The following is a 16,213-nucleotide window of genomic DNA, read 5'->3' on the forward strand; positions in this document are numbered from 1 at the left end:
TTTGAATATGTTTAAATATTCAGACATTTATTACTTTAATTAATGTTATATATCAAATATATATCTCATCTTATATTGAAAATACCGTGAAAATAAGTTTTAGTAATATGTAATTTTTAAATTAGTCCTTTTACTATATTTTGAGAGAAACTTGATTAATTTAATACAATGTGGTCGTATTTCGACCATAGGGCGACTACTAGCATAAGTATAATACTAATAAAGATAGGAAACCGTCTTTAACGAAATTACAACAAATTATTTAAAAAAAAGCGAAGACAATGGAATTAAATCGTATGCGTATAAAAACAATACATCCATACAATTATCAAAAATATGATGTTATGACCCAGAAAAATAAATTGTTTATCATCGCTGGGAACATATTCTAACCTTGGGGCATAATTTCAACCGACGTGGTTCTCGTTCAATGCCTTTTAAATTAAAGAAAAATAATTCCTTCATTGATAAATGAGTAATACGTACATCCAATAATTAAATATTTGGGACCGATGAATGCCGTGATTATACGACGAACAAATAAATATTGTTTATATGGAATTAGCCGTACTGATTCACTACTAGAAAATACGTATTATATATATCAGTGGAAAAAATTAGAAGTAAAGTTTTTGTATCAGTGTCTCATCTGTTCATAAACAATATTACTCATTCACTGAAAAGCAACCTTTAACACGTAGTAGTTTATAGAATATTGTAAACATGGCTTTAAATAGAAATAATTTTGAGCATTTTTTAAAGAATTTATGAACTTGTGCAATAATTATAAGTATATGGATGGATAGTCTTCCTCAAGACATGAGTCTTATTAAGTTCCTGGTGATTGTTTACAGGAAAGATTGTAAAATCCTTAACAGCCCTCTCAGTCATGTCGTTATCAGGCTGGGACAGACCAAATGCTTTCAAGGATGTTGATCTTTAAGTAGTTCCCTATATAAAAACCACGTTAATCAATAGAATCGATTAACATAATAATAGATACCAACCCTAATTGGTAAAAAGGGAACTCTTAAACTTTACCGAAGTATTTTTGAGAAGGATAATTGAGTTTCTAATTAATCTTTGCACGTTGTTAATTCCTTAGGGGTTTTGTGTTAACTGTATGAAAAGCATCATTTCAAAAAAAACACAACAATAATCACGCTTTTAATTGCTTATCAAGATGAAGATGACATCAGTAGTACTATGCAGTACACCTTGTGTTGGACAAAAGATGAACATCAAGATAAAAATAGAAAAGCCGTTATAAGAACATAAACATGTAACCTAAGATCTTGCAAATACCTAAGTAAATCTCTGCAAGAACTAATAGATAGAAACTCGCATCAAATTAAAAACTCTGCTGATTATATAAATAAGATACGGACTATTCGAGTCAGTGGACAACTAAAAAGGAAGTTTTGACGTAATATTCATTTTTATCATCAATGAGACTTAAATGAGAAATAATAAAAAGACCACATAACCTCTTCCCTCTCATCAAACACGGTCTTTCCTCATATTCTCAGTACCAAGTTCTATGAACAAACATCTGTTGCCGTTATGAATTCTCCCATCATCATCCAATCACACATAACATATTCATGGAGCATTTTGAAAACTAGGTACTTCCTAGCGCCTCACCAAAGCCGTCTATCTGGTTTATATATGCAAACGAGTGGACAAACAACCATCCAATTCACCATGGATATTGAGAATAATTCTAACGCCTTAAACGTTTTAGTTCGATGAAAGAACAATGGCCAGCTATGTTATAAGGTTTAGAGGGAATCCACATACACAGAATACCACCTCAAAAAGGTCCGTCCTGGACTCCTTAAGTTACAGAGCATTTATCACATCCACGCCAGAATTCTAAATGACGTCAGACATATTCCTCAACAAAATGGATACTGGTTGAAGGATATAATTAAAAAGGTATTCAACATTATAAAAAAGAAAGTTAAACAAATAAGAAAATATGAAAAAGTGTGCATAGCAGTCCTCCATTTTTTCAAGGAACAACAAACTACAACGGTAGGTTACTATAGAAATGCAACATTAACATCATTTCTCAGATATTCCTTAGCCGAAAAGCCAGTAGGAAAACAAGGTCCCTTGTGAGTGTGTATGTATGCAGCACCTACTCCTATAGTAAATTATTAGAATAGGCTTTTTAGAGATTTAATCAAATATACGTGTGTTTGAACGTGACAATTAGTCATTAAGTCTTAATATAAATAAAAAAGATACAGAACTGAAATAGTTTATCATTCAATATGACTAAACCCAGATAATTTATTATAACAACGATTTTAGTTAAACGAAAATTAATGATTCACTTATATATTGACTACTTTGATACTAATTAACACGATTAATATGTTAAATATAGTTACATACAATTCAAATAATAACCGCTCTGATTATTTAATGCTTAATGACATATATTAAAAATACTAGTGACACTATAAGAGCGAAAATGAATTAATATTCATTAGAACTAGTTCCGGTCTCTTTTGATGTCTCTTAATAAAAGCGACACTTTATAGCGTGCTGTGCTTTAACATGGTCGAAAGTCACAGTCACAACATGATTTATATTATACTAGCGACCCGCTCCGGCTTCGCACGGGTGCAATGCTGATCTAAATTAAATACACTACAGAAAAAATATGAACGTTGTATATAAAAACATAGCGGCCCGCTCCGACTTTGCACGGGCATAAAATATATATGCCTATGTCACTCAGTGAAAACATGATTAAAATCGATCCGGTATTTTTGGTTCATTCATTACTACCCTTGGCCTGCACGCATTAAATTTGGTGTAAAACAATTCCTCTTCCCCTATACTTACTATGAAGATTTCCTGCTATCTTTGGAATATCTAAATTCATACAATTTTTATTACATTACACATTTTTAAACGCAAATTTTAAATTTGTAATATCTCCGAAAATATTTGTTTAATTTACATGCTGTAAGGAACCATATTGATCTATATTAATTGCACACTGTATTTAAGGTACTTAATTCGATAAGGATGCCGTATTGCTTAAAATAGCTTCGTAAATAAGCCATTTTCTCACGTAAAAAGTAAACAATAAAAATGGTTAATGTGGGTTATCCCTAAAAGATAAACATATACCATCGCGGACTTTTTTGTAGACCTTTTTATGGTGTACAATACTGTAGTACATTAATTTGATCTAACTCGTAGGGTTAGGCAGCGTTTTTGCTAATTGCTAAATAAGCCTAAAAAATAGGTTAATTTACGACATCACGTTAGAAACCTCTAAAATTAGCAATGTTGCCTTAGTATATTATGCATGTATTATACATATAAACCTTCCTCTTGAATCACTCTATCTATTGAAAAAAACCGCATCAAAATCCGTTGCGTAGTTTTAAAGATTTAAGCGCACATAGGGATATAGGGACAGAAAAGGCGACTTTGTTTTATACTATGTAGTGATGTAATCGTCCAGTGGTCAATATTTCACTGTAACTTATTTAAATTAGTTATGTTTCCTTTGTAAAACTATCCTGCTGATGCATAATCAAAATAAAGTGAAAACAGTATGTTAGTATACTAAAACAAGTTCTAATTTTGACAATGTTCTCAAAACAGGTTTGTTCAAAAGCCATTTTGAGAACGTTGTCAGGCTGATATATCAATTAATAGAAATCACTAAAAATGAAGATCCTTAGTTAAAGTTTAACTTGTTGTAGCGACCGCTACGACGCTTTAGGCCACCACGCATTCACCTACAGCAAGTTCAAAGGTCGGCAATGCCGGTGGATTGGTACCATGCGGTTCCCGGCTGTAAAAGACCACTACGACGACGTCTCGCTCTCTTTTCTTTTCTCTACCCCCTTGTAACAGTGCCACTTACACAGCGCTTCCGTATTTCCTTCACCACATGTACCAATTAAAATTGAAATAAACAAGTATTTACTCAACCAGTGTTTTCAGTTATCGTATGAATTCCTTCCACAAATAGTGAGTGTTCGGACAATCAATCGCATCGACAGCCACACAGTCCGACCAACCGACTGGACGAACATTTCTACACTTTTAAATAAAAAAATGCACTCACTCACTATCCCTAATTATTATTATTCAACCATGGGCAGAAATCATTCGGCGAGATTAAATCAATTGAAATTATTATATAAATTAGAAAATATTCATTTTCAAAATATTCGTTTTATAACCTCATATTCTTAATATCTACTCTATACGAACCTTTTTTAGACCAAAGGCCACATAGTATGAAATATTTTTAAATTAATTTCTCTCACATAAACCTATCTCCTATCTCTTACATCGTTCTGTCGACACGGTATCGCGATGTTGCCAGAAAAATGGGAAAAAGTTTGGAAAATATTTGATTAATATATTTCATACTAATTTCTCTCAATAAAAGCCTTTTTTACATGCAAATATGATGCGAATATCAAGCAAGCACCTAATCTTTACCAAACTGTAAAATAAACTAACATTTGATAAGCATAAGACTATTCGATTCTGAGAATAAATCTTAAGAAGAATGACATTCATAAATGACAGTATCCATTTATGACCTTAAAAGGTACTCTTTTAGATCAATGTTGTGGTATCTTCTTGTATAAACAGACGGAAAAAATAAGAAACCGTAAACAACACTGCGTTTATCTGATTGAACATAAAAGAGAAGTTAAAAATTTATTTATTTTATGACAATTATACGCAGGTTTTTGCGTTTGAATTAAAATTAATAAACAAAGTTTGTTTGCACTAAGAAAAAAACAATTAAATGTATTTAAATGTTTAAAAAATATTGACTCGTGTTTAAGTTTCCTGAATTCTAGAACTGCTGGTTTATGATTAACTGATTAATTTATGATTTTGAAATTATGATTTAATTTACTGTAACAGGTCAATTCAAAGTCGCTGGCCTACCATAGCAAAACTACCTTCAAGGGCGATACACTGATTATAGCGATTATAACTTTTCGATACCATTTTTGTAATACGATTTGTCTTTTGCTTCAAAATAGGCGTCAGTTTCGTCGATCACCTCTTCATTCCACGAAAATTTCTTCTCAGAGAACATTCTTTTGAGATTTGGGAACAGGAAATAGTCGCTGGAGGCCAGACCTCCAGAATACGGTGGATGAGGAAGTAATTCGGAACCGAATTCATGGATTTTTGCCATCGTTTTCACCGACTGGTGATATGGTGCATTGCCTTAGTGAAGCAGCACTTTCTTTTTCATCAAATGCGGCCGTTTTGCAGAGATTTCGTGCTTCAAACGGTCCAATAACGCTATGTAATAGTCGCTATTGATGACACTGCTCCGAATCATCAACTCGCCGTTGCTTTTGGTCAAAAGTGAGCTCGCGCGGCACCCACTTTGCACACGGTCAGTTAATATCTTTAGAATGTCTGCTATTTCATTCAATTTCAATTTACGGTCATTCAAAATCAATTTGTGCATTTTTAAATGTTTTAGTCGGTAACAACCTCTTTTGGACGTTCACTGCGTTCACCGTCTTCGTTGCTCATTTCACCATGTCTAAACTTAACATACCAATCCTTGATGGTTAATTTTCCTGGGGCACTGTCCGAAAACTCGGCATGAAGCCAAGTTTTTACTTCAACTGTATTTTTTCCCTTCAAAAAGCAATACTTTATCAACACGTGAAATTCCTTTTTATCAATTATTTTCATAATAACAAAAGTTGCTTCACTCAAAATGCTATAATTCACAAACTAATAATCCGACAGCTGGCAAATTTATAGACGCATCTTTTGAGGGTTAGGGCTAACTAATAAACATATGGATTTAGTTTTAGTAGCGTCATCTATGTTTCAGGCCGGGGACTTTCCAATTGACCTGTTATATGTAAACAGTCATTTTTATTTAAAATATCTTGATAATTGTGTTAATATAAATCTAAACCAGTAAAATTAACCATATTTGGTTAGTATACTAATACATCAGAATTATTCTGCGTGTGAATTTACGGGTGTGATTTTTTGTTTTTTTGTCAGTGAAACAAGAAATGACAAGCATGCAAACATGAGTATGAGGTATTCGTCCAAGAAACTGTAAGTGCTATCTGTTAATTATTCTTAAATCGTTCACACTCGAAATAGAAACAGAGCCTTCCAGAGAAATGTAATAAGTTCTGAAATTAACTTGATTAAGATTTTGAGAACAGAAGAACAAATAATTTGTTTGCAATTTTGTACATTTTTGTACCAATACTGTATTACCATCATTATTTCTTTTAAGATGTTTATTTTTTTATTACCTTATATTACATAGACTTTATATTAATACATCAGTATCTATCTATTAAATTAAAATAAAACTAATCTACTTTAGCTAGAGTTAAGAATACACTTCACTACATAGTATAAAACAAAGTTGCCTTTTCTGTCCCTATATCCCTATGTGCGCTTAAATCTTTAAAACTACGCAACGGATTTTGATGCGGTTTTTTTCAATAGATAGAGTGATTCAAGAGGAAGGTTTATATGTATAATACATGCATAATATACTAAGGCGACATTGCTAATTTTAGAGGTTTCTAACGTGATGTCGTAAATTAACCTATTTTTTTAGGCTTATTTAGCAATTAGCAAAAACGCTGCCTAACCCTACGAGTTAGATCAAATTAATGTACTACAGTATTGTACACCATAAAAAGGTCTACAAAAAAGTCCGCGATGGTATATGTTTATCTTTTAGGGATAACCCACATTAACCATTTTTATTGTTTACTTTTTACGTGAGAAAATGGCTTATTTACGAAGCTATTTTAAGCAATACGGCATTAATCCTTATCGAATTAAGTACCTTAAATACAGTGTGCAATTAATATAGATCAATATGGTTCCTTACAGCATGTAAATTAAACAAATATTTTCGGAGATATTACAAATTTAAAATTTGCGTTTAAAAATGTGTAACGTAATAAAAATTGTATGAATTTAGATATTCCAAAGATAGCAGGAAATCTTCATAGTAAGTATAGGGGAAGAGGAATTGTTTTACTCCAAATTTAATGCGTGCAGGCCAAGGGCAGTAATGAATGAACCAAAAATACTGGATCGATTTTAATCATGTTTTCATTGAGTGACATAGGAATATATATTTTATGCCCGTGCAAAGTCGGAGCGGGCCGCTATGTTTTTATATACAACGTTCATATTTTTTCTGTAGTGTATTTAATTTAGTATCAGCATTGCACCCGTGCGAAACCGGGGCGGGTCGCTAGTATACACTAAACAAGTTTGTGTGATTTGGTTCGCTTCATTTTCTTTTCAGCTCTTCTGATTTCCTGCATATTGTCCAGTAGCTGTGTTGCTTCTACATTGCTGTTATTTAGCAACCTTATTTCACGTTAAGGCGAAATCTTGAATGACTTCGTGTTTCCATTTCATTTCGAGATCATCGTGTAGCTCTTCGTTGGTCCCGTAGCGATAAGCATTGGTAATCAATTGTAGAACTTTGTTTTGGGTGCGTTGGATTACTAGTTGGTTTGATGTTTTAGTGCAATGCAACCCCATAGGTCCAAATTGGCGTTATGATTGACTGATAAACCAATCTCTTTGATTTTAGGCCAAGTCGAGAGTAGCTTCCGACTAACCAGTACAGATGCTTGACTTTGAGTTTAATCTGCTCTGCTTTTTGTTTAACATGTTTCCAATTTAACCTACCATCGAGATATATTCTGCGGTATTCCAGATTCTGCTTGAGGAATCGGCTATCCGTCAAGTTATATAATTATGTTTGTGTCATTTCGCCGCAACACAAAATTAACATGGACAGATTCGGAGCTATTAAGTTGTATTTTCCAGTCTCTAGCTCATTTGTAGATCTTGTTGGCCGCTACTTTACTTGATTTAAATCTATCAATATACAGAATGTTTCACGAAAAAATGAGTTCTAAGAATACTTAATAAAATTAACGTAACTTTCGACCTAGTGGACCCATACGAATTAAATAATTCATCTATTTCTGTCGTTCAGGTTAACGATCTCCAACCGACTGGTGTGCCCTCTTCCGTCGCCGCGTTAACCTTCAGCGTCAAAACGTCGATTTAATTAAAATCACTCTTAAATCGGATCGAACTAGGAAACGGAGAAATAATTGATAAGAGTGAAAAGGTCACGAAAATATCGCTAACCTTCAAAATAAAAAGGGGCCAGACGGACAAGCGAGATTATTAAAGAAAAAAAACTAGACAAATAGAAAAGGTTGCGTCACTAGGCGAAACAATAGATGGAACTGGCTTGAAATACAAAAGGTGTATTAGAATAATATCAGAAATATAATCGAGCGATTATATCGCGTAAATTATCTTCTTTTTATAGGTGTGGCTTGTGACCTGGAGGATTTTAATGATGCCGAAAATACATTAACAATTTCTAAGTCGTACAATAAAGTGGTTATTTTTAAATATAACCGTAATATTAAGTGCTTATATGTACTATGATAACACACACGTGTCTGCAAAAAAACTCTAGTATGTATTTAACAAATAACTCCAGTATAGTAGAGTATTTTGGGTCAACTGATTTCTACGTATTTTGGTATGTTGAAAACGAAAATAGTATGAAAAAAAATCCAAGACGTCAGGATTTTTTGCTACGATCCCATACGATACAGCACAATGATGTATTTTCCTATATTCATCAAAAAGATCACATCACAAGAACGTGGAATTGATCCTTCGCAATGTTACCAAATGTTACCAAATCACAGGACCAAAAAGCGTTGGTCGATGAGGGAGCTTAAAGTTGTAGAAAATAACGCCCTCCAAGAAGCATTGGTACTACCTCGACTTAAAGTTCTTTTACCAGCGCTAAGAAAGGTACAATTTATCACGACTATGACAGATCCTCAAAAAGAAAGGTGGATTGCTTTGAAGGAGGTTATAGAGATATTCTTCATAAGACCCAAATTATAAATAAAATGTCGAATGAATGCTAAAAGTACATTTTCTTCATTCCCTCGACGACAATTTGCCGGAAAATTGGGAGATGTGAGTGAAAAGCCAAATGGACAATTTTAGAAGGATTAGAGATGCCAAGAAAAATGAAACGTCTTAATCAGACTACTGTTGGACGCTTCAGAGAGGCCTTCCAGACTCTTCCCACAATCGAAAATGTACAAAAAGGAACCTCACTGGAAAATGTGATAACTAGTTTAACAGTTATTCAAATTGTTAAGAAACTGTAACCAAAATGAAGTCATTTTCGAATTCAACACACCTAACAACACTTCATGGTCATCGATATTTTACTTCGGTGTCCATGTGAGTGGCCCTCTTGAATTAACCTATGAGTTTTTGAATTTGAGACTGTTGTAACAGGTCCACTTTTCACTATCGTTAAAACGCCACTGATAACTTCTTTTTTATCGGACAAGCAACGAAATCGCGATATTGAAAAGGTATTTTTAGCAAATTCATGCGGTAGCCAACATCATCAACAGCTAAACTATCTGAAAGTTCTTTGAATGGATGAGATTCTGGTTCAATAAGTTTTGTAATTCTTTGTCTGTGATGATCACACTTTGTCATTGACAAGAAAACCACCACTTTCAACTAGTTGAGAGCAAAAAACCACAATTAGGATATAAAGTAAAGGCATCATCATAAGTTCCTTAAAGTATGGGCTTCAGCAGCAGATTTTTTCAAATCAATTTTTTGGTTGAATAAATAAGAAATGTCGAAAATGCAAATTTTGAGCAGTCGTTAAGCAGTCGATGGTGGCACGTCTAAACCAAACGATGGTGGGTTACTCAATCATTGGAAATATCCTTCAACAACATCCCAGATAAACGTCTCGGGGTTGCCAGTTATTAGTTATCGTGTTCTAGTTGTCGCTGCTGGCACTCCGCCCGTGTTCAACATCTGGGATTATATTTCTGGGTATTTTGTAGACCGTTATTCCACGATGTAAAATTCGACATGCCTCAAGGTCGCTACACACTGAATAATTCGGTTTGAAACCAACGAATTTTGCAAAAATACAATCGAGCTATTATATCGCGTAAATTACCTTATTTTTTGTACGACTTGTGGCGTAGAGGATCTTAATGATGCCGATTACATCAAAGTGATAATTGAATTAATAAAACCGGTTTAATTAATGCTTGTTATTAATTTTTGCTAATATTCAATTAATAACTTGAGATAATAACAAAAGATCATTCATTAGTTGAAATGCAAATAACTTGTTATATGTTTAAGTTTATGTTGTCAATTCTATTATATACTAGGGCACGGGGAAAAGAATTTATTTGATTTACGAGGTCAATTAACAGTCAATCTAATCGAAGAGAAGGTATTCATAATAGAAAAATGGTTTGTATTTATTAGGCGCTAGTATGAATTTTGATTAGCGATACCTATTAGTGAAGATGTGAAGTATAGGCAACTGTTAAATGCAGTGGATTTGGTATTTCTCTCTCTCTATACAGACGTGAATCATGAAACGCTCAAAACTGCACTTTTAACACTCATTAATGTTGCTGTTTTATTTTAAGAAATCTGTTGTGGAAGTCCATCATATATTCTTCACTCACAAGATTCAGTGAACTTGTGTGACTCACAGATTTTCCAACCGTGGAAAAACAACCTTCCCGCTTCTCTTAAACGTGAAATTCGCATCAAAAACGGCTTATGCAGATTAGCTCGATTCACCCTTGATGCTGCAGTCAAAAGGGGGGCGAACAGAGCATGTAAGGAGGTAAAGGTGGCCGTCTCGACTTGGCGAGCAATTAAATGGAACTCATTTTTCGCGGACTCATCCTCCCTGATGTCAGCGGTTACAGGAAATTTAGCAGTCACTGACCAAGAAAAAGTCGAGTTCAGAGACCTACAAAGCTCAGATGAAATGCCTCCCACCCGCAGAGAACACTAAAGCTAAAAACAATGACATCAACGAATCCAACTCCATCAAAAGACCAGTAACCCCAGCCTTTCTTCTCAACCATTTCGTGTCTCCAAAGTCTCTACAGACTATGATCGGCAAACTTCAAACCAAAAAATTTCCAGGTTTCGACGGAATATCGATTACCCAGTTAAAAACCAGCACCCGCATAAGCAGCTCGCAGAACTGGCTGACATCATTAACTCCATCATGAGGCTGCAACATTTCCCGGCGTCTTGGAAACACGCACATATAGCGCTTATCCCCAATAAAGGAGCAAAATGGTCTCAATCTGACTACAGGCCTATCAGCCTTCTCAGCGCCATTTCGAAGCTTGCCGAGAGGGCAATACTCTACGCTGAACAATGAACAATTCGGCTTTCACGCTCACCATTCATCCGTCGTTCAGGCTACCCGTCTGGCCGCACACATCCATCACGCTCTTGACCAACATAAAAAGCTTGAAGCAGTCCTTCTGGACCTAACCAAAGCTTTCGACAAGGTCTGGCACGACGGGTTGATCGCAAAGTGCATGCGGTTAGGCCTCCAGAAAACCTAACCGCTCTTTTATACCCCTACCGCTCAGTTATATCCCAATTGTGTTTAGTCTTCAATGATATTAGTAGTGCCAATTTTGATTCGAAGGGCAAAGAATAGCCAGGATGTTAAAAAAATTCTCATAAGATAATGAATCACAACACTTATCGGATGAACAGCCACCACAAACTTTCAAAAAACTTTTAGACAGCTGAGTATTTCATGAATCAACTGTTTCCAGACGTTTGCGATGGGATGGAAAAGATCGAAGTGGCGAAAATGCCGGGAAATTTCTACCAGAATGCTATCGGAAAGAGATTTTTGTGGTGTGTTGTGAGTGGCGACAAAAAGATGTATCTACTCCGTTGGAAGGAACAGATTAAAAAGAAAATATCTGAATTTAGGATATACAAAATGTATTGGTTAAATGGAAGAAAAAATCATCTCAGGTATAAAACCTGTGGCTTTCTTGGACTACCAGGGCACGATAGAACAAATATCTTAAGATATTTTCAACAGTGTTACTCCAAAACAATTCATATCTGATAATGATGTTTGTAAATCGCTTACACTTTTGAGATGTTACGTTAACGAACGTTATAATGGGTTAATTAAAAAAGTGTGAATCTATAAAGTATATTTGGCTTTTAGTTCTTAAGGTATTGTAAAAATAAACCGCAGGATGGTTGGCAACGATTAGTAACAATCTCTCAATTTAATTTTTTATATACAAATAATATACATTATAACAAAATTTTATAAATGTTAAATATTGGTTTGTTTCGGTGAATCTGCTAACACATGGGATAAAAGTTCCAGGCCTAATACATAGATGGCATTCACCACTTTTTCAGTTAGTACTAAACTTCAAAGGAAAGCCATTAAAATTTCATGATATTCTACTCATAAGTTTGTAAGTTATTGTGCTAAGAGTGACACTGCTTTTGTTATTTTCAAAATAATGGATCAAAAACAATTTCGTGATTTAATTTTACACTGCTTCTTGATGGGAAAAAATACCATTAACGCGAAGCAATGGCTTAAAAAGTGTTATAAGGACTCCGCTCCAGCAGAAACAACAACAAAACGTTGGTTTGCTGACTTAAAACGTGGTGTCGAAAGAAGGTGTTGGTTTTATATTGTATGAGCAATTGACTATATATATAAGAAAGCTCTGCTCATAGTGGGTGCCGTGTTAGCTCACTGTTGACCAAACAAGAACGTGTTGATGACTCTGAGCAGTGTTTGGCCATGTTTAAACGTAACAAACCGGAGTTGTGTGATAATGGATGAAACATGGATCCATCATTTCATCCGCAACTGATGAAACTTTATTTTTTACTTTTTGATTAAACTTTTATTTAAAAGGTTATGGCTTTGATATTTTGGGATGTGCGTGGTGTAATATTCATTTACTATCTTAAGAAAGGAAGTACCATCAATAGTGAATATTATATAGTGTTATTGGGGTGTGTGAAGGGCGAAATTGCTAAGAAATGACCGCATATGGCAAAGAAAAAAATTCTGTTTCATCAAGACAACACACAGTGTCACAAGTCAATCAAAACAATGACAAAACTTCATGAATTGAACTTCCACCAATTTTGCTCGAATGAAGAGGTTATGGCTGAAACTGAGGCCTATTTTGAGGCAAAAGATAAATCATTCTACAAAAGTGGTATTGAAATGTTAGGGCGGCGCTAGAATGATTGGATGGCTCTTGATGAAGATTACGTTGATAAATAGAGAAAATTTTGAAAAAAAAAGCGCGTTTTCTTTGTTACGCTCGAGACATTTCATCCCATGCGTTATGGTAAAACAAAAGTTTAGGGATAGCTCAGTGTTTTCAAAATAGTGCTGAAGTTGTTGATGAAGAACATCGTCATTGTTATTCATCATGGAAACACGAAATAATTGATTATGAATATTCGCCGAATCACGACTTATTCAAAAAAAAAGAATACATGGCTTTTGTATGACGACAATGTTAGTCACAGAAAATCAACACTGCAATCATGGGCCAGCCTCTAACCAATTCGAAAACAATGAGAACTTATTCAAAATATGTATTTTATTATAAAACATTTTAAAAATTAATTCCAACAAATGTCTGAAAAGATAATGTTCGAAATTCCAAGTGATTATTTTTTAACGTAAAGCATATTTTTTTAAACGGCGATAAATCACGTACGAACGGTGGCACGATCTATTATAAAAACGTTATTTGTTCAACGTCTGATAAAACAGAGATTGTGTCAAAATAATGAGTTATTAAAACAAAATGTTTCTAATCGGCTTGGCCGTCCAGGTGAGTGATCTCATATGAAAGTTTGTTGTTTCCATAATTCCAGTTAAAACACAAAAATAGATCGTTATAAATATGTCTACATAAACCTAGAACAAAAAAAAACCCACCACTAACTATAATTTGGGTTATAAGAGAGTTTAAGGTATAATTTATAGGGCTGAAAGTATTTTTATAACTAATATAAAATAAATTTGTACAATATATTTGTGTACAATGTAAATCTAGAAAAAAAAGACTATAGGACTGTCATAGCACTAAAAAAAGTTAAAAAAACTTAACAATTAACAACTCTACTTATTTCATGACACTTATGTTTCATATACATGTATTTTTTTTTGCTTCTTCTATCGTAGATTTATAATATCAACGCGTACCATCAATCACGGTTCTCGGTATTAAGCATATCGATTGGCGAGTGACTAACTTAAAGATGATACTAAAATACATTCCCATAACTACAAACCAGATAGCAAAAAGAAATTTGCAACCGTGCTCTATCTACCCACAAGAGGAGAATTTTCTCACTCATATTAGTATCCACAAACATCTACTTCAGATAATAATATAAATATTAAGGGATCTAGTTTGAATTTTAAGATTTTTCATGAATTTGAGTATCTGAAAACACAAGATAGGAGACCAAAGGCAAAATTTATTAGAGTACCGTGTAACTTATTAAAGTAATTGTTAAAGAAGTAAATTTTATTGAGATTAATTTCAATAATTCGTCTCCGATTCCCTATGTAAATGCATAAAACACCAACTAAAATATTGCAGGTAGGAGATATGTTTATATGGTTTTGTTTAAATTGAATTAAAATGAATGTTGCAAGAGCTCATGAGTGATTTAGTGCAATGAGTAAGTGCAATTTGCTTTGAAAATATTGTCAATTTGAAATTATTTTAGTATACATAACAACGCTTGGCATTCTTACATAACTTTTTTTTAATTAATTTTGGTTATGTTTGATTAGGAGAGAATAAGAGTATTAACTAGAATAAGCTACGGCTAAATTTTAACCACTGAATACCTACAAAAAAACAAAAGAAATTGAATAAGACGTGCATAAGAAAAACGATTTGAGATATGACTGCATTTCGAACATCTTGTTGTCAACTTCTTGGGATGCAAGGTACACATATCAGAATAGATATAACACAAGTGAAAATATTTCTCAGATATAGAAGTCGAAGAAAAATAATAAAAAGGAGAATATTAAGAACCATATATAATAAAAATTAATTGTGCATCATTAGCTTCATATTCATCAACACGCAATCATGAAGAAATTGTAAATGTAATAACAAGGTAGATGGACAAAGATGTTACGGTGAAGTAAATAAATGTTGTTTGAGATAGGCAGAGATGAAATAAGAAGGAAAGTCGAAGAGGGAGTGGAAGAGGAAGTCAACAAGTATGATAAAAACGATTCCAAGGAATCTAATAAGTTAGAAGTGTGTTTGATCATACATATTTCATAAATTTAAATCAAAATGTGATAAACACGTAGGCCAACCATGACTCAAAATACAGTTGATTACAAGTATAACAGAAAAAATCGTATATTGCACAAATAGAATTATAAAGATAAACCATAATATAACAAACCAATTCATAATCAATTCAATATATTTATAGATGGTCTAAAATTATCGATAATGACCAAACACAACACAATAATAACAACACAAAAATCACAGTTAACACAGGGTGACGGAAACGCATTTGTTTATATTCACGTACCTCAAAATATCCAAGACGGTCAGCTGCATCTTTTATCCACTCTTGCCTACTTGACATTTAAATCGATACTGAACCCGTTCATTCAAGAGCCTAACCCAGCCCGACGCGTTTTACTAAGACAAGGAAACCGAACGGTTTAAGATAAGTCTTGAACCCAACGAGGTTCTTTTGATAACTACAACGCTCAAATCGATGGTGCTAGTGCGATTTTTGCTAATATACTGGCCGTAGAAGAAACGGCGATAGAAAGACAGACCGCTTCCAGGTATCGGAAATTAAAAAAAAAGTTCGTTCACCTCTTTTCCACTGATTAATGTGTTTAGAAGCTCACGGAATATACCGGTGTCGGACTGGTGTATATATATAACCTTCGTCTAATTCTGACCTATGAAAATACACAATACGAATCACTGATAATAGAAAATTGAAACTATAAGATACAGTTGTTATCGATTATCTTCTGATTGTGACACAGTTTTTAACAGTGTACTAACAACAATCAAAATATAAAAACTGTGAATTAGTTTTAAACAATTTACAATAAGTAACGTAACTGATGCTATATCATATTTGACACCTTCATCTCAAATGTTTATCTTATTATAACAGGTCAATTGAAAAGTCCCCGGCCTACCATACGGAGAAACACTTTTCTGGCAAAATTTGTTTTTTTATTTAACATAAT

General features: G+C 33.7%; 1 protein-coding gene across 10 annotated transcripts in view; it reads right to left on the reverse strand.

The window, feature by feature from the left end:
* The window catches only part of LOC143203982 (transmembrane and coiled-coil domains protein 2), a 78,701-nt gene that overhangs the window by 36,514 nt on the left and 25,974 nt on the right, over positions 1-16,213 (reverse strand). For 4 of the 10 annotated variants that reach the window (XM_076416357.1, XM_076416361.1, XM_076416356.1 and 1 more), the window contains exon 1: positions 15,529-15,677. The exons of the other annotated variants lie outside the window; for them this stretch is intronic. In XM_076416357.1, coding sequence (XP_076272472.1) covers positions 15,529-15,557 — 29 coding nt within the window. In that variant the 5' untranslated portion in view covers positions 15,558-15,677. Of the gene's footprint in view, positions 1-15,528; positions 15,678-16,213 lie in introns of those variants that run through there. 10 annotated transcript variants of the gene reach the window in all.

Source organism: Rhynchophorus ferrugineus, unplaced genomic scaffold, assembly GCF_030347505.1.
Source record: "Rhynchophorus ferrugineus isolate W39M unplaced genomic scaffold, kcgeb_rfMv2 rfM10, whole genome shotgun sequence".
In the NCBI taxonomy this organism is placed as follows: domain Eukaryota; kingdom Metazoa; phylum Arthropoda; class Insecta; order Coleoptera; family Curculionidae; genus Rhynchophorus; species Rhynchophorus ferrugineus.